Genomic DNA, 20446 nt, shown 5'->3' with positions numbered 1-20446 from the left:
CTGCATCAAAGCTGTATGAACAACACATTCAGCTTCAACAGAGGAACAGTGAAAGCGATGGTTGAGCCATCACAAGCAAGATGTCTGGTTTGTTGTGACAATGGGGGGGGGGGGAGTTGTAATTTTTTAAATAAAACCTTGCATTTATCCAAATAATTTAATTTTTCTTCAAAATTCAGTTTCATTTAGTAATCATGAATAATATGTTAGGTTGTTTCTGGCTGTAGTTCAAACCTTATTTAAAAACTTGATTAGTCTCTATAAATGGGCCATTTCCAACCCAGGATGTGATTCCATATCATGATGGACCAGTGTAAATACAGAGTTTCAACTTCATCAGCTTTTCACATAACAGCTGTGCGACCAAAGCCTCTCAAAAGGAAATCATGCTTATTTATAAGTAGGTCACTTACACTGTGGAATTGGAAACCAGGTCAGTTGTCCCCATTAAAAGAAATTAGGTTGGGGGTGGGGGATTTGTATCTATTTTTTCATTATTAGAGATACAGTGGGGAACAGGCCCTTCTTGCCCAATGAGCCACACCACCCAGCAACCCACCTACCCAGCCTAATCACAAAACAATTTATGATGACTAATGAAACTACTAACAGGTACATCTTTGGACTCTGGTAGGAAACCCATGCGTTGACAGGGATTAACATACAAACTCCTTACAGTCACCGTAATTGAACTAAATGCGATTTGAGAATCCCGGAAAGCTAAGAAATTAAGACTAAAATTTTAAAAGGTTACAAAGAAAAAATAGAGTAACAGAGAATAGTTTGCCAGGAATTAGCTGAAGATGGGGCAGTAGCAGGCATTGAAAACATTTTAGAAATTCAAATAATCTTTTGATTTAAGTTTAAGACATCATGGGAACTGTAATAATTTTCACTAGAGACCGTTGGGGGAAGTACTGGTGCTTGGCCTGAAAATTACAGCCCACTTTCACCTTCAAAGCTGATTGAGTTTGGAAACCTCTTGAATTCGCAATTGATTATAGATCAGTTAAAATAAATCAATGGATTTCTGTCAAGCAAGCAAATTAGCAACGTATGAAAGGTGAATGGACTTCTGCATAATTTCAATGAATGGTAAATGGCTTTGTGGCCTCCTCCTGTTTGGTATCTCTGTTTGGACAGAGATTTACTATAGTTACAGTATTCTTCAAATGTCTTCCAGGTGTTTACAGCTGCATATTTTAAGCAACAATTATCAGATGTCTTAGCATTGAAATTAATGTGCTATCCCATTCTCTTTTCAGTTAACCTTTATTTATATAGTGACTTCCACTGTTTCAGTACATCCATATTAGTTATATGGGGAAGTAATGTCTTTATACATTCAGTGGCCACTTTATTAGGTACATTTGCTTGTTAATGCAAATATCTAATCAGCCAATCACATGGCAGCAACTCAATCCATACAAGTATGCAGACATGGTTAAGAGGTTTAGTTGTTATTCAGATCAATCATCAAAAAGGGGAAGAAAAATTATCTTAAGTGATTTTGATTGCGCAAAGATTGTTGGTGCCAGACAGGCTGGTTTAAGTATCTCAGAAACTGCCGATCTTCTGGGAATTTAACACACATTCTCTAGAATTTAAGAGAATGGCACCAAAAACCAAAAAAAAAAATCCAACGTGAGCAGCAATCCTGTGGGCAAAAAAGCCTTGTTAACGAGAGCCCAGAGGTGAATAGCCAGACTGGTTCAAGCTGACAGGAAGGCAACTAACTCAAATAACCATGTTACAACAGTGGCACGTAGAGTATCATCTCTGAACGCACATGACAATCCTTGAAGTGGATGAGCTACAATGGCCACTCTATGTATAGGAGATACCTAATAGTGACCACTAAGTGTATATCAAGTTAAACGCTAATCGCTCTTGCAAATATCTGATGTGTGGAAGATTTATTGTTTTCATGATTTGCTTTTTCTTTTCACACATTGGATATTTGACAGTCTTTGCTGTGTGGGCTTTTTTTCTATTGTTTCCTTGTTTTGTGGCTGCCTGCAAGATGAAGAATCTCGAGTTTGTAAATGGTATATATACTGTCAATAAATTACTTTGAATTTAGGACTATATGGTGTGAAACAAATTCACATCATACCCATCTGTTGGTGCGGGTTAGTGTTTCATAATTAGCTTTGCTAAGTGAAGCCAAAATGATTTGTTCTTTTAAAAAAAAACTAGTTTATCCAGAAGACTGAAATAGGATAAATTCCATTCAAGAGTGGTGTAGTCTTTTTTAAAAAAAGCACCAATGATGCAATCAGTTGAGATGAATCATGAATGAACTTTCTAGGAGTCAATTGGCTGACATTTTCTGTTAAAGCACCACCACACTCAAGCACAAGTTTTAACCAGGACAACAAATTTCATTTTTAATAGTGCCTTTAATGTAGAAAGACAATCGAAGGTGCTTCATTGGTATAACTGGACAAAGTAAAACACCGAGCCAAAGCAGATGAGGAGTGATCAAAAACATGGGTTGTACGGAGACAGCAAAGGTTTCAGGAGGGTGTATAGAGTTGCTATTCCTAAGAAAGAGGCCAGTCATTCTCAAACCGGGTTTGATAAGCCAACACCATTAACCTGCATACAGCACAGGTGCTTGGGAAGCAATGATTGAAATGGTTTCTCTTAAACAAAAACAAAGGGACTCTCTGATGTCAATGTGCATGGCTTTGAAACCAGTCCAGCTGGTTTGCAGTTTACGATGAGAAGTATTAGTTCAGCAGCATTCCCCACTGGCAGGGTGAGGCAGATTTAAATTAAAGTTTACCAAAGAAGGCAGAAAGTTTTCCTCTGTGCCTTAAGTTAAATGTACAGCCAATTTCAACTGAATACAGGGTAGCTGAAAAGAAGTGAAGGAATACAGAACTTGCAGAAGGGTGTATCATCTCAATGGAATAAACATGTAAAGGCCACTGTCCTTTTTCACGATACACAATTCAACCAATTTATAGTTTTAATACATTTTTGGAACAGCAAAGTTATGCCTACAAATGCAATACACATACAGCTGAAGCAAAATGTTTCCTAGAATTCCCCACTGAATCTGTTGGAAAAACTTTTAGTAAACATATTTTTTTCCCACTCAGATATAGAGAAGAGGTAATTGTCATAAAAATCACCTCTATATAAGGGTGACCAAAGCCACCACACTACAGCAGAGTAACATTTTTATTTCTCGTCTCAGCCAGTATTCTGAGCAATGCACTTCAGTGCCAGTTCAATGCATTATCAGTACGAAATGGCCACCACCAACTTAGTTTAAAATTCTTATTTTTTGTTTCAAATTAAAATTAAATTTAAGCCAAGAAAGTTATTCATGATACTCCCAAGGGTGCATTTACTCCAGCATAGAATTATTTAATACATCCAGTAGGCATTTTTCCCCACTGCTTCCTTCAAATCAAACAATTTTTTGTTGCATTATGATACAAAAGCTATCCACTAAAAAGATCCAATTTTATTTTGCAGCAGGCACTTTACAATGAATCCATTGCTGGCATTTCAGCTAATAATATTGCCATACGTCTCAGACTAAGTCTACCTAACTGTACAAACAAAAACAAAAGTGGAAGTGACCCAAAGAAATAGAACATAATACTGCATGTACCAACACTGAAGTCTTAGTCCACCAGTACTCCGTGGCACAAACAATTCTGGATAAAAATCCCTAAAACTCCACAACACAAACACTACAATGTCTTAGCACTGTTTTCCCATTGTGTGAATGTGTCTTTATTAGTCACTATTTGGCTTCAAAACATTTTCAAAAGATAAAAGCAAAAATGGTCAAAAAAAAACGTAGGATGTGCAAGACCTTGCATGTCATACTTGGCCAAAACATAACAAATTTTCCACCACAACCTATTAAGATAAAAAGAGCATTCCAACAGTTTTTTTTTCAAAATAATTTCATTTAATATGAATTAATCTTTAAAGATGGGTTCAGATATTTCTCTTTCGCTGTTCATTCCTCCTACTTTTCAGCAGCTTTCCATCCATGTGAATGTATTACTTTTCAAACAGTTTTTCTCGCAGTGAGAACTCGTACTATGCAGCCTACTCCACCCACTGCTAACGCCTATGAAGAGGAGAAAGGAAATGTTCAAGCTTCACACTAAAAGCAGTATGACTACATATGGCAAGTTCACACATTTAGTTTGATGTGATACCTCTCCACTCAGAAACCAGCATCCCAGCAAATTACACACTCAGATCCCCAAAGTGACTTGCAAAGGGTTCAATACTCAATTTTTATTTATTGAGATACAGTGCACAATAGGCTTTTCCAGCCATGCTGCCCAGCAACCCCCCGATTTAACCCCTGCCTAATCACAGGACAATTTACAATGACCAATTATCCCACTAACCAGTACGTCGTTAGACCGTGGGAGGAAACCAGAGCACCCAGAGGAAACCCATTCGGCCACGGGAAGAACATTTGAATTCCTTACAGGTAGTGGCAGGAATTCAACTGGGTTGCTAATACTGTAAAGCGAACCATTAGCCACTGTGCACAGTGAGGTTCTATGTTAGGAATGAATGAATGATCATAGAATGCTTGTTGGTGCTTGTCTAAGAATGTTGTCCAAGAGGTTCAAGCTCCTAGCACAAGAATCATTAGATTTATCATATCTTTTTTTTTATTACAAATTTTGAAACAAGTCTGGACACTCTCTATACCACATTAAAGTGTGGATTGATTATGTGCTACTTTGTGGTACACAGCCAAGATGCACTCTCAGGCATTAAATTTCAGCAAGAACATTTATTCAGATTGTAATGTTAATTTTATCTTGGCCTACTTTCCCCATGTACATTTTATCTAGAAAAAAATTATCAAAATGGCAGCATAGTGAAAGTGCCCACATCTTTCTCCCGTCAATTTTCTAGATGTAGCATATTTTGGAGAAAATTTTTTGAAGAAAAATACAATTAAAGACAAAGGAATTGATTTACCTTTTCATGCCACTGCAATAATATCGCACTGCTGTTTTCTGTGGGTTTTTCAAAGCCTTTATAAATGTATTTCATTAAAAGGTCAACATCATTTCTATCTAACGACTTTACTGCCGGTTCTATTTCACTACTTTTAAAGGACGTAAGGACTTTGAGAACTATTCCCTGTGCCCGTTCCTGTGAATGAAACAAAATTACACATATCAATTATTAAAATGTGAAATATGCTGTATATCTACATTAATCAAACAATTCCAGTCCTAATATTTCACAACAATATCAATGACTCATATCAATTGTGATAATCATACAAAAATGGAAATTCATATGAAACTTTGGGACTTTTTTGGAAAATACTGTAGCAATTTACTTTTTACTCAGATTTTCCTTATTCAGTTGACAAACTTGAAATCATATTTTCCCCCCAATTCCCCAGGAAGTTTTATCATACAGTGTCTGATAATGTCGCAAGACATTTATGTCATGGTACAATAAAGCACCACAGCACAAAACAGGCCCTTCAGCCCATCTAAACCATGCCAAACTTTTTATAAATGACCCGGATGAGGAAATGGAGGGATGGGTTAGTAAATTTGCTGATGACACAAAGGTTGCGGGGGGGGGGTGGATAGTGTGGAGGGCTGTCAGAAGTTACAGCGGGACATTGATAGGATGCAAAACTAAACTAGGCTGAGAAGTGGCAGATGGGGTTCAACCCAGATAAGTGTGAGGTGATTCATTTTGGTAGGACAAATATGATGGCGGAATATAGCATTAATGGTAAGACTCTTGGCAGTGAGGAGGATCAGAGGGATCTTAGGGTCCGAGTCCAGGTTGACTGTGTGGTTAAGAAGGCATACGGTGTATTGCCCTTCATCAATCGTGGGATTGAGTTTAAGAGCCGAGAGGTAATGTTGCAGCTATATAGGTCCCTGGTCAGACACCACTTGGAGTACTGTGCTCAGTTCTGGTCACATCACTACAGGAAGGATGTGGAAACCATAGAAAGGGTGCAGAGGAGACACACAAACACACACACACACACATATATATATATATATATATATACACACACACACACATATATATATATACACACACACACACATACATATATATACACACACACACACACACATATATACACACACACATATATACACACACACACATATACACATACATACACACACACACACATATACACATACATACACACACACATATATATACACATACATACACACACACATATATATACACATACATATACACACACACACACACACACACACACACACACAGTGTGGTGAGTGCGTGGAATGGGCTGCTGGGGGCACTGGTGGAGGCAGAAACAATAGGGTTTTTTAAGAGACTCCTGGATGGGTACATGGAGCTTAGGAAAATAGAGGGCTATGGGTAAACCTAGGTAGTTCTAAGGTAGGGACATGTTCGGCACAGCTTTGTGGGCCGAAGGGCCTGTATTGTGCTGTAGGTTTTCTATGTTTCTATTAATCTGCCTAGTCCCATTGACCTGCATCCAGACCATTGCCATCCATGTACCTATCCAAATGTTGAAATCCAGCTCAAATCCTCCACTTCCACCAGCAGTTCATTCCACACTGTCACCATCCACTCAGCGCAGTTGTCCGTCAGGTTCCCCTTTCACCCTTCACCCATAACTTCAAGTTCTAGTCTCACCCAAAAAGCAAGTTCATTTTGGATTTTCGAATTCCTCCCAATTTCATAAACTGAACTCCTTAGAATGAGGAGAGAGAGTACAGGAGGGCAGAGCTAAAAAGTGTTATGCGATTCTGAGGATAAATATTACAGGGCTTGTACCAACTAGAGCAAAAAGAAGGCATGATCAATTAATCTACACATCCTAGTGGCAAAGTTCTCAAACAAGTGGCAAAACAAGAGATGTTAATTGCATTAATGCAAATACAGTGACAGTAAACTTACCTTTGTAAAATAAACAATGAGGTAGATGTTTTAAGATCACAAATTCTCTCGGGTCCCTTGTTCCCACTATTGGAAACATCCCCTCCATGTCCACTCTATCTAGGCCTTCCTATATTCAGGAGGTTTCAATGAGATTCCCCCCCCCCCCATTCTTCTAAACTACAGTGAGTACAGGCCCAGAGCCATTAAACACCTTCCCAGAATCATTCTCGCTTACCTCCCCTGGACCCTTGCTAACGCCAGAACATCTTTCCTCAGATCAGGGGCCCAAAACTGTTCACAATATTCCAAATGTGGTCTGACCAATTCCTTATAATTGCTCCAGCATTACATCTGGTCCTCTGAAAATGAATTAATATTGTATCTGCCTGCCTTACTACCAACTCAAGCTGTAAGTTAACCCTTAGGAATCCTGTATTAAGACTTACAAGTACTTTTGCACTTCCAATTTCTGAATTGTTCTCCATTTAAAAAAATAGTCTATGCCTTTATTCCTTCTACCAAAGTGCACGGCCATACACTTTCCTACACTGTATTCCATCTGCAACTTCTTCTGCAGACTCTCTGCCTCAACGCTACCTACCCCTCCACCTACCTTTGTATTATCTTCAAACCTGCCACAAAGCCATCAACCAGATTATTAACAGTGTGAAAAATAGCAGACCACACACGTTGTTGAACACCACAAGTCACCAGCAGCCAATCAGAGAAGGCTCCCTTTATTCCCACTCTTCACTTTCAACCCGTTTAGCCAATCTTCTACCCATGCTAGTACCTTTCCTGTAATACCACGGGCTTTCATCTTGTTCAGCAGCCTCATACACAGCACCTTGTACAATGCTTCTAAAATTCCAAGCAAACAACTCTCCTTTGTCTATCTTGCCTGTTATTACCTCAAAGAATTCCAACAGACTTGTTCAGATAGAGACATTCTTGAAGACACGCCAATGCATTTTTGGCTATATTTATATGCATCACATAGCTCCAGTACTTCAACACTTTAGGGAAATAAAAAGGAGCTTTAAATACCTTGACTGCCTGATTCTTCATGTTAACGGGAGGGTTCCTTAAAGCTGCATGTAACGCACTAAGCATGTCACCTGTTCATTTCTACAGGTCAAGGAAGATCAATTGATAGCTCATGGACAGGATGGGCCAAATGGCCCCTTTGTGCTGTCTAACACTGAATCAGCAGCAGAAAACCAAGTTGTTCTGTAGGTACAAATTTACATGTGAGTAAAGACTGTGGAATGAGGCACATACATCAGTTATATATTTTACTATGTAACTTCTCTGTATTTACATTATGAGTAACACAGGCAAAATGCTGGAGGAACTCAGCACGTCAGGCAGCATCTATGGCGAGGAACGTTTCAGCTTGAGACGCTTCATACGGACCTGATCTCACCTCAAAATGTCAACCGTTTATTCCCTTCCACTGACCTGTTGAGTTCCTCTTACATTTGTGTTACTCGAGATTTCCAGCATCTGCAGAATCTTGTGTTTAGCATTTAAATTAAATCCCTTTGAATAACAAGCAATGTCAATCACCAGACACGATGCATAACAGTTTTAGTAAAATTACACAAGTAGCAATTTCCCATTACACAGTCCTTGATTTCATGTTTTCACCAACCACTATCAAGTGATTCAATGCAAAACTATGCTAGTCACAGATTTTTTCAGGATCTCAAAAATTAACGATTAGTCCTTCAGCGTAATACTATTCTCCATGTAGAAAAGTATCTGTTCAGTTATTGAAGCACTGCACAAAATATCGTCAGTATTAGACAACAAGACACGGGAGCAGAATTAGGCCATTCAGCCCAGAGTCTGCACCACTATTCTACATTTATCATCCCCCTCAACCCCATTCCCCACCTTCTCTCTCTAACTTTTGACACCCTGATTAATCAGAACCTCTGTTTAAATATACCCAATGACTTACCCTGCACAGCTGTCTATGGCAATGAATTCCACTGATTCACCACCCCACCAGCTAAAGAAATTCCTCATCTCTGTTCTAACGAAATATCTTTCTAGGCTGAGGCTGTGCTCTCTGGTCCTCGACTCCCCCACAATAGGAAACACCTTCTCTCTATGTCCACCCTACCTAGGCCTTCTAATATTCAATAGGTTTCAATGAGACAACCCCCCCCCCCTTATTCTTCTAAACTCCAGCGAGTACAGGCCCAGAGCCATCAAACACCCTAACGATGTTGGCCTTAACAATGGTAAGAAAAGTGCAAGTTGTGACAAGTAACGTGAAAGACTTTCCTCCTTAACTTAGATCACACAATACTTATGGACAATAAGTATTAACACAAGTGTATTAACATTCAGCATAATAGTCATAACTTTGGACACTTAAATGTATAAGAAATAGCAATAGGATAAATTTAAGATGCAATGTGGGAGAGGGGGAGATGCGTGCATTTTATACTTCTTGAAACAATTGATTAGGAGAGAGATTTCTCACGGCTCCTTCCCTGAGCTAAATAACACGTAAAAGCTAGTAAAACCTCATCTTAAGACACCAGTTTCCGACTGAACCACGCCTCACCGATCCCCTTTACATTAATTGTATAAATCCGGCAATTTCACCACGAACTTTAATAGAGGCCCACAACAAGATGGTCCGCAACCATTCCAACTTTAGCTGAATCTAATCGCCCAGCTGTGCATGCAGAACAAAGAGCACGATTTTAAAACATTTTACATCTTAACGCTGAAGGTGAAGCATTTGAACAAATGTCAAGCAGCAGAGGGGAATCAGGCTGTTGCTCTGAATCACCAGAAATCTGAAACTTCCTGCCTGGTCCAGTTGAACATTCATTTTTTTCCCCTCTGTTTTATAGTAACTTTTACAACAAAAGAAATGCTGCAGTTTGGTTAAAATATCTCCGCTTTCTGAATACTTCCAGCCCTGAGTGAACCCCCTTTCACCAATGCTGCTGGGTTATCTCCGACTATTATTTCGTCTCTCCAGTGACTACTTTCCGACACAAGAAGCCGAGGCTCCTCGGTGTTGGGCAACACGCCTGCGAGCCAAGAAGAAAATGAGACATCCTGAGGTATGCGAGGGCGTGGGGACGCCCTGCTCCCGGGAGGCGCTGTCACCACCTCGGGCCACTCACAGGATGTGGGTGTCGCCGACTCGGCAGCTGGGTAGCGGCCCGGGAGGGAGAATGTCGCCCCGGGACCCAGGTGCGGTGGGACCGCAGGGGAGGCGGGCAAACCCCGCGGGCAGGATCACCTCTGGCCCGAACATCTCACCTACCGGGAGGCGGGGACTCGAACACCCATCATCGGGGGGTCAGCAGCCCAACACCCGCCCGCCCTCCCGCCCTCCTCAGGCCGGGGGGCCGGCCGCGGACTCGGAACCACCCCGCAAAGGATATTGCCTGATGAAGCCATCCACCTCCCCGGAGTCGGGGCCCTGCTGCTCGGCCGCCTCCTCCTGCTCGTCCACGAACTTGTTCTCGTCGTACTCGTCGATGTCGACTTTGCGGAACCGGTTGGACAGCGTGTTCCTCGCCATCTCCTTCCCGCCGGCCCCCAGTGGCGGCTCAGAGCCCGAGCGTGAACCGGGACGTCGCCTCGCCTCCACCAGCAGCCGTCCTGCCTCCTACTCCGCCGGCGGCCGCATTCAAATCAGCGGCGGCTGCCGACTGCCCGTTCCAGCGCCGGGCCTCGCCAACTTCGCCCTGGAACCGGAAACTGCCTCAGTACCCTCTGTGACGGGGAGAATCTAAAATAACCTAATTTAAAAAAGGAAAATTACCAGGATTTTTAATTTCCATTAATTATATAAAGATGCATTTGGGTATTTATTCATAAGATTTTTTGTGTCAGATTTAAACTAGAAGCTTAAAAGCTATGTTATATGCTTGGATTGGTGCTCTCCCTCCCCGCTGCAGCAGGAGGTGGTAGCGCCGGTCACATGGTATGACTGGCCCCGCCCCCCTCGCGCTCCCTTTCCTGCGCCTGCTCCGACAACATGGTAGGTGACTCGAGCGGTCGGTGTGAGGGAGGGAACCGTCATCCGACTCCATCCTCGGCCTCTGGTGGCCGCCGAGCCTGGCCGTTCACTCCCATCAGTGCCCTGGCCACCGACCCGCCGGCTGCCGCTGCTATTGTGGGCGATTTCTGTGTGGAGAGGCTAGCAGGTTCCCCGGGGCCCGGGGATTTGCAAATGGCGGCGGCGGTAGGGGAGAGATGGGGCGGCCTGGCGGCCCACCCCGGACAAAGGGCTCCCGCGGTGTTCTGGACCGGGAACTCCTGTTAAGAGTCTAGGTCTGGGCCGGCCTCGGAGCAGGGGGAGTGGGGTTCTTGTTTGGGGTACGGCCTAGAACCGAGAGCAGTGTGGGGGTTCTCGCTAGGATTCGGCCTCGGAGCAAGAACTTCCGTTAGAGTCGTCTCCCGAACGAGGGAGGGGGTTGCCGCTGGATCCAGCCTCCGTGCCGGGTCTGCTGTTAAAGAGTCCAAATCCGGCTTTGGGCCTGTAGGTCCGTCTTATGTTTACTGTGTCTGGAGGTAGTCCTTAACCAGTAGTGGAGTAAGTGGCTGGAAACTAGGTGGAACAACCTCTAGTTTGACTTTCTTAGTCAAGATGCAGAGGTGTTGAAAGGGATTAGGTGCTTTGATGGGTGGAGGTAACAGTTAAAAGGTATAATCTACGTGTGTCTGTGTGGGGTGAGATACTGAGGAACTAAAATTTACCATGATGTTGCTCCTGCAGTTAAGAGGCCTTGAGGTCTATATGGTTTTAATGTTCCAGAGCTGGTGTACAGCAGTAGGCCAGGGTGCAATTTTCAGTGTTGGGGTGGTGTTCCTTTCTGACATCAATATCTGACCGAGTACTGCTTGTGTCACTGGCTGTGGATCTGCTGTGTCTAAGTAAGTGTTGAGTATTCCAGCGTGCTGTAGCTTTGGTTGGTGCAATGGCAGAGATCAGAAGATAAGATTTTTCATTAATAGGGAGTGTGCATCTCTGGCCGGGATTGCTCGCTCCGCATGCCTTTAACTGCTTTCATTAGACTACAGAGCACATTTGATCTCTGGAAGATTGGTGGGTGAGGAGTACCAAGGTTTTGACCTTCTGATGATTAAGTAGCAGACCGGTTGTGTTGCTGTGCCTTGATTCTAAATGGTAGATGTAGTAGAGTGGATGCAAGGCTCTTAAAGTTATGGTGGAACTGGTCAGAAGCAGTGGAAATTACAAAATGATAGAATAAGGAGTGATGTTCTTGAATCCACTGTGCCTGAGGCAGAGTAAACCTGGAGTTTATTACCCAGATTGGTGGCTGGATCAAATAAAATTTTGGAATTTGTATAGGTCACAGGTCTCTGTATGACCTTATCTACCTGCATCAAAGGTGGATGATAAGGCCTAATTTGGAGTATGGTTTGCAGGTTAATGGGATTAGGCAGATAACAGTGCAGCACAAACTAGATGGGTTGAAGGGCCTGTTTCTGTGCTGCAGTGTTCTGTGACTTGTAGCTTTGTTGAATAAGGGTCAATAATGGGTAAATGGGGGTAGGATTACTGATCAGCCATGAGTGAAGCTTCTTGATATTCTTGTTCCTGAAGCAGCATCTTGTGTTGCCTTGGAGGTTTTTGTTGCATGTGGCCTCTGTTAGAGCCTTGGTCGGTGACAGTAACACATCTCTGTTCTATAACAGGCCAAAATCAAGGCACGTGATCTGCGCGGCAAGAAGAAGGAGGAGCTCCTGAAACAGCTGGATGACCTCAAGGTCGAACTTTCCCAGCTCCGTGTTGCTAAGGTAACAGGGGGAGCCGCATCAAAGCTTTCAAAGATGTAAGTAAAAGCATGAGGGTTTTTGGACAAGCCGGTTTTTAAGATAGAGCGAATCGAGCTGTGTTCAAAGTCTGTCAGGTCATAAGTGCCCATTGGAAAGAAGGCACAACAGTACCTCAGCTTTCTTAAGCCTGTTTTATACGTCTGCGTCAACGCGTCGCTGTAAAGCCGGCGCGGAACCCCACACGAGGGCTTGCGTTGCTGCGACGCGCACCTCTCCCAAAATGTAACTGGGCGTAGCGGCAACGCAGAACGCAACAGCTGTCCTGACGAAGGGTCTCGGCCTGAAACGTCGACTGCGCCTCTTCCTATAGATGCTGCTTGGCCTGCTGCGTTCACCAGCAACTTTGATGTATGTTGCTTGAATTTCCAGCATCTGCAGAATTCCTGTTGTTAGCTGTGATTAGTCCGTTTGGTCACATCGCATTTCTTCCTACGCTGCAATAGCTTCCAACTTGACAACTGAAGGGCAGGGAAGGAACTCTGGCTGCAATGCTTTCCATAAAGCTTTACAGACCTCCGAAATTATGGAGGACACATTTCGCAGGAAAAAAGACGCTCGTGTCTTATTTACTCTGAGACTACCATGACCATGAAGCCTTGCACGGACAGTTGAGTGCACATGTGTGGCGTGCGCGAATTGCCGAGCAACGCACACACACCAACGCACAAGTATAAATGCTCGCAACGCGCGTAGGCCACTTGCGTAGGTTATGGCGTTAGAGTTAACGCAGAAGTATAAACCAGGCTTTAGAAGTTTGCGTAGATTTGGCATACATCTAAAAATTAGACTAAGTTCTATAGATGCACAATGGAGAGTGTCCAAACTAGTTGTATCACAATTTGGTATGGAAACCTCAATGCTCAGTAATGTAAAAATGTACAGAGAAATGGTGGATACAGCCCAATCTATCTATCACAGACAAAGCCCTCCGCATGATTGAGCACACTTACACAGAGTGGGACAAGTAAACAACGTCCATCATCAAGTACCCCCCTCCCAACCACCATGCTCCCTTCATTACTACTGTCAGGCAGGAGGTAGAGGAGCCTTAGGACCCACACCACCAGGTTGGAGAATAGTTATTACTCTAAAACCATCAGGCTCCTGAACTAGCATGGGCAGCTTCATTTACCTCAACTCTGAACTGACTCCACAACAACAGGCTCACTTTCAAGGACTCTACAACCCATGAGTTTCCACTTGTACTTTCAGTTCTTTTTTTTACCAAGTTTGCCAAGTTTTGAACATCGGTTACCAGTCTTCGTTTATGTATCTTTTAAATTCTATTTTATTTATATTGCTATAAATGCAAGAAAATGAATCTCTGGTGTATGCTGACGTACTTACTGTGACAAAAATACTTTGAAAAGATAGGATTTGAAAAAAGTTGTTGCTGCGCTTAGTGGACTGGAAGTTCTGCCTGTAACACCAAGGTTTTCTCAAGAGTTTAATACTTTTAAATCTTTGGATTGGTGCACGTTACCTATATTAGTACTTGTTGGTGTTTGAGCTGAACCAGCGAATCAGGCTTCCACAACCCTGATACTTAGTGAGATGTGTGAATGGCTACAATAATTTTCTTTTATTTCCCCTCACACCTGTAGCCGTGTAGTGCGCAAGTCCATCGCTAGAGTCCTTACAGTCATCAACCAGACACAGAAGGAGAACTTGAGAAAATTCTACAAAGTAAGTTGGATTATTTTTGCAATGTGCCTCTTAGACATGATCCTGTAATGTTGCGTGTAAAATGGGGGAGAAAATGATGTATCCTAGCAGTTTGGGGCATTAATAATGGACTTTTACTATTTTGCCCTCTGTGTAACCATACAAGTTTTAAAATCTCTCCACCTTCTGGCTTCTGTCACCTGCCTTTCCGGTCCTAATGAAGAGCCTTGGCCTGAAACATTAACTTGTTTGTTCCTGTTCATACATGTTGCCTGACCTGCTGAGCTCCTCCAGTATTGGGTGTGTGGCACTGGAATTATCTTTGTAGCGAGATGTCACTGCTTCCCGATATTCCTTGTATTTTATGCAGTGTTGCTTCCATGAAGTATTTTCAGATATTTACTGTATTCAGAGTCCTGTCCATGCGTTTCTAGATTTTCCCTACCTGAATTATGTGAACCCACACCCCGTGATCCATCCGGGACGCAAATATTTGCAGTTTCCAGTGACCTCCACCAGCAGTAACTGGGTTTGAGGTGGTGTATGCTGTCAAATGTATGTTTTGCACAAAATTAAATCTTCGCTTGCATTATAAAGGTGTGCAGTGCCATTCAAATTAAAGCGACTGTACTTTGATTAGAATAAAGCTGGGGGGCCAGAGGTACATAAGGATGGCATGGTAGCACAGAGGTTAGCATAAACCTTTATGGTACTGGTTTTATTTTTTTTTAATTTGGATACAGTGTGGAATAGGCCCTTCTGGTCCTTCGAGCCACCCTGCCCAGCAATTCCCCGATTTAACCGTAGCCTTATGAGACAACTTACAATGACAACTTACAGCATGTCTTTAATCTGTGGGAGGAAACCCATGTGGTTATGGGAAGATACAACCTCCTTACAGGCAGTGGTGGGAAATAGTGGTTCAAATCCCACTGCGCTTCTGAGGGTTTTTGTATGTTCTCCCCGTGGGTGCTTCACTTTTCTACATTCCAACAATGTGTGGGCTAGGGTTAGGACAATCCTCAGCACGATCCTTGCTGATTGGATCTGACTCGAGCGGTGTATGTTCAATGTACATGTAACAAATGAAGGTCATCATTTAGATTTTAAAATCTCCATATAATTGTTTGTCTACAAGGAAAGACAGAGTAAGGATGCACTAATGGCCATAGACGAGTACAGTTTGGTACGTTGCTTCGGCTGCTGCTGGGTGAAGTGTCTGCTTACCAAAGCAAGGCAAAAATGACCTTGCAAGAGTACCCTACGTGTTTTCCCATTGCTCCAAATCTATACAAGCAGTGGGGAAGTTAATGTGCTGTCAGGTTCTTCTGTTGCTGTTCCTTTTCCAATCCATGTCAAAGTACTGTGTTGAAGTGTGAAATCAACCATTTATTTGTACAGCATCCTCTGGCTCCCGGGTTGCGGATGGGGTCGGGCAGGAAAGTCTTAGAATTATTGATTTGCTGTTTCCTAATGAAACCCCCGTTGTGTGAAAGTGGTGCTCCAGTTAAGGATGTTCCAACTTAACAAAATTTTAATTTGTACGAATGCGAAAGTGTTTATTCGGGCCTCATTACTAGTCCTATCTCTACAAACTCTCTCAGATTTCCTTGGAATGTAGATTTAGTTCTGAAAGGGTAGATTTATGCTTCCCTTGGTTGTACTATGTTGTAATTGGGTGAAATTATCCAATGTTACTATTTTAAAAACAACTTGGACATGGTTCTTCGGATAGCAAGATTGGAAATATTGGTTGTTTTCTGAATGAACCTAATTTTTTTTAATGTAGTAGTCGGTCCTTCAATAAGGTTTCTGGACTTTAGAAAGTGATATTGTCCACGGTGATAGTTGCAAGCTTCTGTTACTAGGTCATTCTTTATATGTAGGAACAGAGATGCTTTGATTTTTTTCCCCCCAACTTAATCCTTATCTTACTCATCGTTCCCCTGTCTCAAAGGGTTTCTTAAGAAGAGGCCTGTTTTAAAATATATTTATGCTTTCCATTGTTTCTTTCCGTTTTCTCATTCAAGTGCCAAGGCAGATTCTTTAGAACATTAATTTTAAATGGGTATCTTCTGGAAATTGGTATAATTGAAAATCAGGAACTTAGTGTGTGGATCACAAATTCCAATCCAGAAGGAAACTTTCCCTTCCTCCTGGTTAGCTGACCCATGCTAAACTCGGCTGTGCTCAATGCAATCCAGAGCTGTGGAGTTTATAGGCATCGCTGGATTTTTATAAGAGTTCTGTCCCTTCTAATTATCTGTGAGCCAGTTTCTTGTGTTTTCTATAGGTGCCCATGTAGTTATTTCATTTTGTGCACTGATTTCCTTACTGTTACCTATAATTAACCTAACAATATATACCATATCCAGTCATAAATGAATATCATGAAACAATGTTTTCATTGTTGCCTTGTACAATATTCTTAATGATGCATTGGAAATTTTGTATAAAGGCGTTCATAACCTGGAGAGGTTCTGAGTTTGGATGTACAATCTTCACTGCCCACCTGTCTTCATGACTTCAGTTAGGCTTTTAGTACAGGATTTTTAGTCTTATCTGGCATCTGGTCCTAGTCCTTTTGGAAATCTAAATACACTATATCTACATGTTCCCCCCTATCAGCCCTCTGCCAAAGTTGAGTTGCCCTTCATAAAACCATGTCGAGGATTTGATTATATTCAGCTTTTCTAACTGATTAGTTAAAAGTCTGTGATTATTTACCTGTCTTGTCCGTAAGTTCCAGAGGCAAGCTATAAAACTGGTTGAGTAAATGAAGAACCCAAAAGATAAATGTGTTGTTAAATTAAAATGTGAATTACCTTTCTGTGCTGCCAGAGTGGTGGAATTGGTGTATGTGTTTGGTTTTTTGGTGATGGGTAGTCAAAAGTCTGATGTGCTGGTAGTACTGAGCTGAGTCTGCTGACTAAGGTTATCTTTTCACTCTTAGGGCAAGAAGTACAAGCCTTTGGATCTGCGACCCAAGAAGACCCGAGCCCTGCGCCGACGACTAAACAAGCATGAGGAGAGTTTGAAGACGAAGAAACAGCAAAGGAAAGAGCGTCTGTATCCCATGCGCAAATATGCTGTAAAAGCATAAATGTTCATAAAAGCATAAAAACATGCTCATGTCTTCAAGTTGAATGATTTTGTTGCATTTTCCTAATTAAAGGGAGTTTGTGTGAATTGTGAGTGTTGAGAAATACTGCACACATCCTATCCCCTTGTCCGTCTGTTGATGTATGTACTCCTGTAACTTAAGGGAGGGTTTGAGGAGAGATCTCATTGCCTAATTGCACAACAAATAAATTCTCTGAAGAACCTTCAACAGATCACAATTTTAATTGAACATCTGATTAATTCATTTTGGTAGGTCAAATATGATGGCAGCTCATAGTTTTAATGGTAAAACTCTTGGCAGTGTGGAGGATCAGAGGGATCTTGGGGTCCGAGTCCATAGGATGCTCAAAGCAGCTGGGCAGGTTGACCCTGTGGTTAAGAAGGCATACGGTGTATTGGCCTTCATCAATTGTGGGATTGAATTTAAGAGCCGAGGGGTAATATTGCAGCTATATAGGACCCTGGTCAGACCCCACTTGGAGTACTGTGCTCAGTTCTGGTCGCCTCACTACAGGAAGGATGTGGAAACTATAGAAAGGGTGCAGAGGAGATTTACAAGGATGTTGCCTGGATTGGGGAGCATGCCTTATGAGAATAGGTTGAGTGAACTTGGCCTTTTCTCCTTAGAGCAACGAAGGCTGAGAGGTGACCTGATAGAGGTGTATAAGATGACGAGAGGCATTGATTGAGTGGATAGTCAGAGGCTTTTTCCCAGGTTGCCACGAGACATCACAGGTTTAAGGTGCTGGGGAAGAGGTACAGATGAGATGTCAGGGGAATTATAGACCGGTTAGCCTAACGTCGGTGGTGGGGAAACTGCTGGAGTCAGTTATCAAGGATGTGATAACAGCACATTTGGAAAGCGGAGAAATGATCGGACAAAGTCAGCATGGATTTGTGAAAGGAAAATCATGTCTGACGAATCTCATAGAATTTTTTGAGGATGTAACTAGTAGAGTGGATAGGGGAGAACCAGTGGATGTGGTATATTTGGATTTTCAAAAGGCTTTTGACAAGGTCCCACATAGGAGATTAGTGTGCAAACTTAAAGCACGCGGTATTGGGGGTAAGGTATTGGTGTGGGTGGAGAATTGGTTAGCAGACAGGAAGCAAAGAGTGGGAATAAACGGGACCTTTTCAGAATGGCAGGCAGTGACTAGTGGGGTACCGCAAGGCTCAGTGCTGGGACCCCAGTTGTTTACAATATATATTAATGACTTGGATGAGGGAATTAAATGCAGCATCTCCAAGTTTGCGGATGACACGAAGCTTGGCGGCAGTGTTAGCAGTGAGAAGGATGCTAAGAGGATGCAGGGTGACTTGGATAGGTTGGGTGAGTGGGCAAACTCATGGCAGATGCAATTTAATGTGGATAAATGTGAAGTTATCCACTTTGGTGGCAAAAATAGGAAAACATTATTATCTGAATGGTGGCCGATTAGGAAAAGGGGAGGTGCAACGAGACCTGGGTGTCATTATACACCAGTCATTGAAAGTGGGCATGCAGGTACAGCAGGCGGTGAAAAAAGCGAATGGTATGCTGGCATTTATAGCGAGAGGATTCGAGTACAGGAGCAGGGAGGTACTGCTGCAGTTGTACAAGGCCTTGGTGAGACCACACCTGGAGTATTGTGTGCAGTTTTGGTCCCCTAATCTGAGGAAAGACATCTTTGCCATAGAGGGAGTACAAAGAAGGTTCACCAGATTGATTCCTGGGATGGCAGGACTTTCATATGAAGAAAGACTGGATGAACTGGGCTTGTACTCGTTGGAATTTAGAAGATTGAGGGGGGATCTGATTGAAACGTATAAGATCCTAAAGGGATTGGACAGGCTAGATGCAGGAAGATTGTTCCCGATGTTGGGGAAGTCCAGAACAAGGGGTCACAGTTTGAGGATAGAGGGGAAGCCTTTTAGGACTGAGATTAGGAAAAACTTCACACAGAGAGTGGTGAATCTGTGGAATTCTCTGCCACAGCAAACTGTTGAGGCCAGTTCATTGGCTATGTTTAAGAGGGAGTTAGATACTACAGGGGTCAGGGGGTATGGAGGGAAGGCTGGGGCGGGGTTCTGAGTTGGATGATCAGCCATGATCATAATAAATGGCGGTGCAGGCTCGAAGGGCTGAATGGCCTCCTGCACCTATTTTCTATGTTTCTATGTTTTTATGCAGAGAGCAGTGAGTGCGTGGAATGGGCTGCCGATGGTGGAGGTGGATACGATAGGGTCTTTTAAGAGACTTTTGGATAGGTACATGGAGCTTAGAAAAATAGAGGGTTATGGGTAAGCCTAGTAATTTCTAAGGTAGGGACATGTTCGGCCCAACTTTGTGGGCCGAAGGGCCTGTATTGTGCTGTAGGTTTTCTGTTTCTAAATCCTTGGGAAATATCCTGTGATATTGTTGGGGTGATTGGGTCTGGCTTCAGAGTGCATGGTTTGTTTATTGAGAAACAGAGTGGATGGGCCCTTCAAGTCACAATGCCCAGCAATCCCCCAGTTTAATCCTAGCCTACAATGACTTAACCTACCAGCATCTTCGGACTGGGAGGAAACCCACGTGGTCACAGGGAGAATGTACTCTTTGATTTGAGCACAGTAATTACTGTCATGTATGCTGAAACTGGCATTGGACCAGAAATCCGGTAACTACCGTAGCGGTGTGAAACTGCCGGTAACCAGGCAGATCACCCTTCCCTGCAGATTCTAGCCATCACAGTTGCTTCTACTTTATCAGTTTATGAACTTGACATTTTGCTGTTTGACAGAAGGGCATTGATCTGTGTGGGAATTCAAGGTAGAGCCTCTGTGGTGGGGGATAAACAGTCAACGGTTTGGGTCTTGAAACACTTGGTGAAGGGTCTTGGCCCAAAACGCTGACTGCTTGTCT

At 42.8% G+C, this 20446-nt stretch overlaps 2 protein-coding genes across 2 annotated transcripts; one reads left to right on the top strand and one right to left on the bottom strand.

Moving 5' to 3' along the window:
• Positions 1-2382: 2382 nt before the first annotated feature.
• Positions 2383-10663, bottom strand: arpc5lb (actin related protein 2/3 complex, subunit 5-like, b). The gene is made up of 4 exons (XM_063073386.1): positions 10347-10663; positions 7975-8047; positions 4981-5157; positions 2383-4102 (listed from the first exon to the last, which is right to left on the bottom strand). The coding sequence occupies exons 1-4, from the start codon at positions 10484-10486 to the stop codon at positions 4040-4042; spliced, it is 453 nt and encodes a 150-aa protein (XP_062929456.1). The 5' UTR covers positions 10487-10663; the 3' UTR covers positions 2383-4039.
• A 150-nt stretch (positions 10664-10813) lies between these two features.
• On the top strand, positions 10814-17564 carry rpl35 (ribosomal protein L35). Its single transcript, XM_063073387.1, has 4 exons — positions 10814-10948; positions 12631-12767; positions 14376-14457; positions 17390-17564. The coding sequence occupies exons 1-4, from the start codon at positions 10946-10948 to the stop codon at positions 17537-17539; spliced, it is 372 nt and encodes a 123-aa protein (XP_062929457.1). The 5' UTR covers positions 10814-10945; the 3' UTR covers positions 17540-17564.
• The last annotated feature ends 2882 nt before the right edge of the window (positions 17565-20446 follow it).

The sequence above is a fragment of the Mobula hypostoma genome, chromosome 21 (assembly GCF_963921235.1).
Source record: "Mobula hypostoma chromosome 21, sMobHyp1.1, whole genome shotgun sequence".
NCBI lineage: Eukaryota > Metazoa > Chordata > Chondrichthyes > Myliobatiformes > Myliobatidae > Mobula > Mobula hypostoma.
The sequence above is the reverse complement of the archived record's forward strand: the minus strand, read 5'-3'. Positions and strand labels throughout refer to the sequence as shown.

Bases quoted from the DNA above. Each gene is read 5' to 3' on its own strand.
- arpc5lb (XM_063073386.1), bottom strand. From the start codon at position 10,486: ATGGCGAGGAACACGCTGTCCAACCGGTTCCGCAAAGTCGACATCGAC. The intron at 5,158-7,974 runs GTATTTAAAGCT...TTTCATTCACAG, and splicing joins TGAAGAATCAGGCAGTCAAG to GAACGGGCACAGGGAATAGT. The intron at 4,103-4,980 runs GTAAATCAATTC...TCCTCTTCATAG, and splicing joins TATTGCAGTGGCATGAAAAG to GCGTTAGCAGTGGGTGGAGT.
- rpl35 (XM_063073387.1), top strand. The intron at 12,768-14,375 runs GTAAGTAAAAGC...TCACACCTGTAG, and splicing joins GCATCAAAGCTTTCAAAGAT to CCGTGTAGTGCGCAAGTCCA. The intron at 14,458-17,389 runs GTAAGTTGGATT...TTTCACTCTTAG, and splicing joins ACTTGAGAAAATTCTACAAA to GGCAAGAAGTACAAGCCTTT.